We start from the raw sequence: 6,509 nt of genomic DNA on the forward strand, positions 1-6,509 counted from the left end.
TAATATACCAGTCTTTATTATCTCATTTCCATTGTCTGTCCATTTTAAAACTGACACGTTGGAAAAGCTAATGTAAACGCTGACAAGAAAATTGTATTAAAATGAAATCTGAAAATTGCGTTTTCATGTTGTTTGTGGTCTAACACTGTCAAAACCAATGATGTTTCATATTATTACACGGGGGCGCTATAACTCCATTGTTGGAAGATACGTTTTCTATTATCTATTACAATTTCGTGCGTTTACACTCCATTCCACTAATGGCCGATGTTGCGCTGTTTACTAAAGATCGTGTCAGTCATTAAGACCAAAAAGGAAGACAAAAATTCGGATTTCGAAAATAAACCGACAGGCGATTGTAGTGGTACAGGCGTTTGGTAGAATCACATTTTGAAGAAAGTTCGATTGGATATATCTTTTTGAAATGGAGATAAAACCTCCTGTTCTTGTGAATGCAGTACCCCCGTATGGCCATGTTATTGCCCACGAGAAGTGGAGAGATTCAGTTCTTGTACAAAGTTTGAAAGGTAACAACAGTACTGTACTACTATAACGTTACGTTTCGCAGTAAGCCAAACAGATGAAGCCTGGACTAAAGGCAATTAGTGAATGTAGCTACCTATTTAACTGTATACTGAACTCATTATTTTTACAGTAGCGTATTGTTTTGGGTTCTAATAACTACTGCACTTGGTATTTGAAGGGTCAAAGTGCAGCCTTTCAGATTTAATTTGAGGGTATTTTCATCTTTATATACATGTAAACACGTTTTATGTTGTCCCCTCACTTTAGGGTACCAAAGTTATTTGGACAAATGGCACAATGTTTGTTTGCATTGTTAGTGTTTGCACAAGAAGGCTGTTCATCTCAAAGTCTTGCTTCTAGGCTTTACATTTGAAGTGTTGCTGGTGTCTGAGAACATGAGGACCAAAGTACACCCAGGGCAAGTAAAGCCAGCCGTCATGAGGCAGATATGAAAATATTTTGATTAGAGGCAGCCGAAACATTCATTCTATTAGTAACCAACTGTTTGGTACATTAACAAGACTAGTGAAATGACTGGTGAGCTCGGCAATAGCAAACAACCTGGTAGACCAATGAAGAACACTAATGGATGAACAAAGAATACTTTCAGTGTCATGTGCCCAAATAACAAAGACTTTGTAGGGGACATCAAATCTTGTAAAAGTTCAGAACTTTTGTAGTTGAAAATACTATCCACTGTAAAAATGTTTTATAATTGACATATCTTATGGTCTTTGCTACATCATCCTAAACATTACCATGGATGCACACATTGTTAACCAGGAGGCAAGAATTCTGGGATATGAACCCAGTAATCAAACACGTCATACTACCAAAGGTCACACCTATAAAATTTGACAGAAATTCTTAGTCACAAGATAACAAAATAAATGCTGCATGTATTTTTATATAAGCCTTAAATGGTTTCTGAAAGCCTTCATTGCCCATCTGTAGTTGCAGCTGTATTTTCATATTTGCTTAGAAAATACTGCACTAAAATAAAAACATTTCGGTCTATGAAGTTATTACCATGCGTATTCCTGCTATTTTGTCCTGATCAGAACTTCTGTCATTGAGGCAGGTGTCATTTCACACACCTGTTGATCAATAAAGGAATGTTTGAATGGGTCAAGATAGCGGCGCAGTCATAACTTAATGGAGCAAACTTATTTTATTAACTTGGAATTTCATGATTTAAAAAAAATAATACAAGATGCATTCAGATTGTATTGCCAGCAATTCCAGGTTAAGTTGAACATAGTCCTATTACAGTTTAATCTACCAATGCAGCAACATCTGTTGGATGCCAATAGTAGCTAGTTCAACATGGTAATCAAACAAAGCAATCTAATCTACCACTGGGCAGCCATTGTTAACACAGGTGTATTGTGTCAGTTAATTAGCAGGACACACGATTAGCAGAGTGGCACATAACACTAATACTTATGTCTGTTCCAGTTTGGCGCATTATAAACATGGTTTTGTTGATTCTAGGTACTGGAAATGTGAAAACGATCTTTGAAGAAGAACTTGGCGTGGTGGATTTTCATCTGTCCAACAAGAGCTGCATCTTGTATGTCTCTGAAACTGACATTGTGGCTGGAAACAACTACAAAAGAAAACTAGTTCGGTTTAGAAATGTAAGTCTACGTTTGGTGATTGGCGATACACCATTAGTCCACACTAAGCTAACATAGCTACAATATGAAAGGGTGTTTGTTCTGTTCTGTTTCAGACAAGTATACAAGTGTGTTTGTGAAATAAAAAAGATTTTTGTTGTACCCCCAAATCTTCCTGGACACCCTTGAAGTGGATTATTTAGGGTTGAGCTCCTTTCAAAGTTAGATTGACCAATCACTTTGATGGATAAGTGATTCAAACCTATGACCATTTCAGTCAAACTAACCACTAGGCAACTATAAAAGATGTTGTAATCTGCGATACTTCAATTTTTCATTTGACCATGGAGGTGTCTTCTAAAGGACTGATTACGAATGAAAGGGGTTCATTTTTATATAAAGAAATGTTTCAGTAAAATAAAATGTTTCCTAAAGAATGAATCAAAACAGCAATTCGTACCTCACCATCTTGTCTATTTCATACTTTACAGTTGGGTGTTGCTTGTAATAATGAACCTGTTTCAATCAATTAAAAAAAGTTAGAAAGAGACAAGATGGCAGTGATGAGAATGGAGGGATTATCTCCATAAAGTTATTTAAAACCTATGTATAGTATAATTATGTATACTTTTTGCTTAAGAAAAATGTCTATAATACACTCACCAGTCACTTAATTATGTATACCTATCTACTATTACAGGGGTATTCAAATCTTACACTATGAGGGCCGGAGCCTGCTGGTTTTCTGTTCTACCTCATCATTAATTGGACCCACCTGGTGTCTTAAGTCTGAATAAGTCCCTGACTAGAGGGTTACAATGAAAAAATGGAGTGGAACTGGCTTCGAGGGCCAGATTTGAATAGCCCTGTGCTATGGGGTAGGACACCCTTTTGCCTCCATCCGCTTCCAAGTTCAGCGCGTTGGGCATCCAGAGATGCATTTCTGTCAGCCAAAAAAATCTGGCCATTCTATTCTGACTTCTCTAATTAACACGTTTTTTCACCTACAGAACTGACGTTTACTGGATGATTTTTGTTGCTCATAAATCTTTCTTTAAACTCAAACTGTAGTGTGTGTGAAATTTCCAGGAGGTCAGCTGTTTCAGACAAGCTGGAACTGCCACATCTGGCACCAACAATCAGTCAGTAATTTACCCGTTCTAAGAACAACAACTACACCTAATAACCAGCTCTGCATGCTTTAAATAAGGAGTTGCAGCCACGTGATTTGCTGTTTGTCTATTTTCGTTAACAAGCAGGTCTTCTTTATGAATTGGCCGGTGAGTGTATATCTGCAGTAATTGTGGAATGAAAGTGTTACTTGTCTTGTTGGCCTACCCTTCCCCTTAATGAAATTATACTGGACATGAATATATAATAGGTATATACATTTTTATTTAATATTAATATTTTCTTATTTCCCTTTTTTTTTTTCAGGCCCTTTGAGATTATTCTTCTATTATGAAAAGTGCTTTACAAATGCAATTTAAACTTTTTTTTTTTTTTCTCCCACTGTCCATTGCAGGCCAACAGCAGCCTTCAGGGCATTGTTGTAGTGGAAAAGACCCGGCTCAGTGAACAGTACTTTCCTGCAATGCAAAAGTTTGTGGTGTTTGAGCTGGGCCTGACACTGCTACCTGTCGCCAGCCAGCTAGAAGCATCCCAGCTACTCACACAAATAGTAAGGATTGCTTCAACACATGACAGGAAACAAATGAGTTTGGGTTACCATTGTTAAAAAGAAGCAGATTCCACAAATGTGTCCATTGCATTAAACCCCAATAATTTAATCTACCGGTCACCTCTGTCACACCAGATTATATGTATGCATCTTGGAAATATATAAATGTGATGTGCCTCCACTAAGAATAAATTGGTCTTCCCAATAAGAATATAGTCAATGTAACAGAGCATGTGGAAAAAAAATAAATAAAGAGCATTTGAATAAGTGAAAAAAATTCAATCTATTACAACTGTCACAGGGTGGCTTGCTGTCCTGTGTCGATTTAGAGCCACGCCACAATCACGTGATTTTACCAGGGATTAAATCATTGAGAGTTCTAATATGTTGAACACAGTCCCTGTTAGCAGGGGCCGCTCACACACAGTTTTACACTTTGGACAATGGCAATAATCTAATCAGGCATAGTGATAATCTGACAAGTCGTGTTCTGTCCTCTGCAGGTGCATGGAGAGAGTAAAGACAACCCGTTCCGCAGGAAGAGTGTGTCTCGGCTGCTGGATCCCCTGGTCATGTCCCTGGTTCAGCAGATCCCTGGGGTTGGAAAGGTCAAAGCCAGGGCCCTGCTTCAGCACTTTTGCAGTATTCACCAGCTGTGCAGTGCAGAGACCCATGAACTGGAGCCCATAGTAGGCCAGGCCACAGCTCAGTCCATAAGCAACTTCTTCCACAACCCATTAGTTTGACTATGCAGCTCACTGACAAATCACAACTTGTTTTTATGGTGAGGTTTGTAAGGGAGGATTGCAATGCAACGTGCTATTAGTCACACAATAGTGCACGTTGTCATGGGTGCAGCGAAATTGTAGGATCTAACATAAAACATGAGGCAGTCAAGTAATGAGCCTGACATGGCACTGAATCTGGGACTGGCCGCTAGATGGGGTACGTGATCCCTTTTTCTAATCAAGGACATGTCCATCGAAATGACTATTTTACTTGAACTGATAGTGGGTTCAAATGGAAATAGTTTAACCTTTATCCAACCCATGTCAGAGCCTACAGGGGAACCTTCTTGGAGCTCAAACAGAAAGCGCATATCCCCTGGCATAGTTCAGTCCAATCCATTTGCACTAAAGCATTCAGCCTCAATGAAGGAGCACTTTCTTGGCAGACTGGAAGGCCTTCTTTCTCAAACACAGTGAGGACTGCCTTTTATACCAGTCGGACCATGTGATCTGGGCTCGTTACATGGAGATCTCCCTGAGCCATAACTTCCCTCTGTGACACTCCATTCCATCCCCTCCCAATCCAACTCAGCCCAACAGGAAGTAACGTTGGCAAGCTGCGCAAGCATGAATTGACTGAATGAATTGGCTCCTACCTCAACTCAACTGTTGTGAAAAAAATATATATTATTATTATTATTATTATTGAACTTACTGTTTTTTTCTTTGACCGGAATGCAAATATGTTCACTGCATTTTCACTTTTGCAATGTTATTTGGGCTCACTTAATTTGGACCGGGCTGACTTTGTTCGCTTGTGTGTTTTTAAATAGATTCATTTAGTTAAACTTCATCTGAACTTTTGACCCAGTGTGACGTGATGCTGTGAACTTTTGCACTGGTCCATAAAATACTACCCTACGAACAGTTAAAAGGCAGTGGGTTCAAGTCTTCTGTCTTTCCCTTCCTCTCCCCTCTGTCCAGCTTCCTTCAGTCACCCAGAGTGGCTCCAGTGATGTATTGGTTTTCTGCTCGGCTTCCTCCTTTAAGCACTGCAGCACACTGCTGGCAGTGTTGGTCTTTCCTCCCTCCGTGCACACAAAGCAGCTGGTCGTTTTATTGGCCTTCTAACAGGATCAGCTGAATCCAGGCCCTTTATTGTGCAGTCTGTGGCGTTAGCGAGAGAGGCAGAGAAAAGGCCCGGTACGACGGCACAACTTGACTTCCTAAATTCCACTAGGATCCTTTAGAGAGGAAGGGAAGCATGAAGAAGGCCCTCTTAGGGATGCATGCGCTGGTGGAGCAGAGGAGCAAGCCCTCCTCTCTTTTGGTTTCCTCTCCCGAAACAGTTCAGATGTGGTCTCTCATCAGGAGGCTGTTCAGAGTGACATCAATATAACATGAGGTCTAATTTTAGACACGAGGAAGCAGAGGCAGAGTTGCGTAAATGGGAGTGTACCTAATCTGAAATGAAATGCACACTAAGAAAAAATATGCCAAATGAAATACTGTATGTTCAGTAAATTATTCAGAACTCATTTGGTCACTCCTAATATTTGTGTATTGTAATAATTGATTTATTTTATAAAACACTTGTGGTGACATTTGTTTCAAGTGCAGTAAATTTGTTTGAGAATGAAAAGGGTAGTCTATTTAAATACATACTTTCATACATACTGTATTTGTTAAATATGCACAAAACCAAAATATCTGAATATTTCACTAAATCTTAGCTTATCCCACAAAAAAAAATCCTAAATGATCCCAGATAGCCTAATTGGCACTTAGAAGTAGTTAGAAATAATTATATTTCAAGCAGGTGATTCTCATTTCAGAATTTGACTGTCCTGTGGTGAGTTGCAGGTGCCTGCAATAAGAAAATCACTCATTCAGCCAGTTTGAATTAAGAAAATAAATTATTCTGTTGTGTCACTGTTTGTACAGTGAGCATGGAGA

General features: G+C 39.1%; 1 protein-coding gene across 1 annotated transcript; it reads left to right on the plus strand.

Annotated features, from left to right (window-relative positions):
- The first annotated feature begins 253 nt into the window (after positions 1–253).
- Positions 254–6,199, plus strand: faap24 (FA core complex associated protein 24). Its single transcript, XM_010883227.4, has 4 exons — positions 254–527; positions 2,020–2,165; positions 3,670–3,825; positions 4,329–6,199. Exons 1-4 carry the CDS (start codon positions 425–427, stop codon positions 4,569–4,571), a joined length of 648 nt encoding a protein of 215 aa, XP_010881529.2. The 5' UTR covers positions 254–424; the 3' UTR covers positions 4,572–6,199.
- Positions 6,200–6,509: the final 310 nt, after the last annotated feature.

The sequence above is a fragment of the Esox lucius genome, chromosome 19 (genome assembly GCF_011004845.1).
Source record: "Esox lucius isolate fEsoLuc1 chromosome 19, fEsoLuc1.pri, whole genome shotgun sequence".
Taxonomy (NCBI): domain Eukaryota; kingdom Metazoa; phylum Chordata; class Actinopteri; order Esociformes; family Esocidae; genus Esox; species Esox lucius.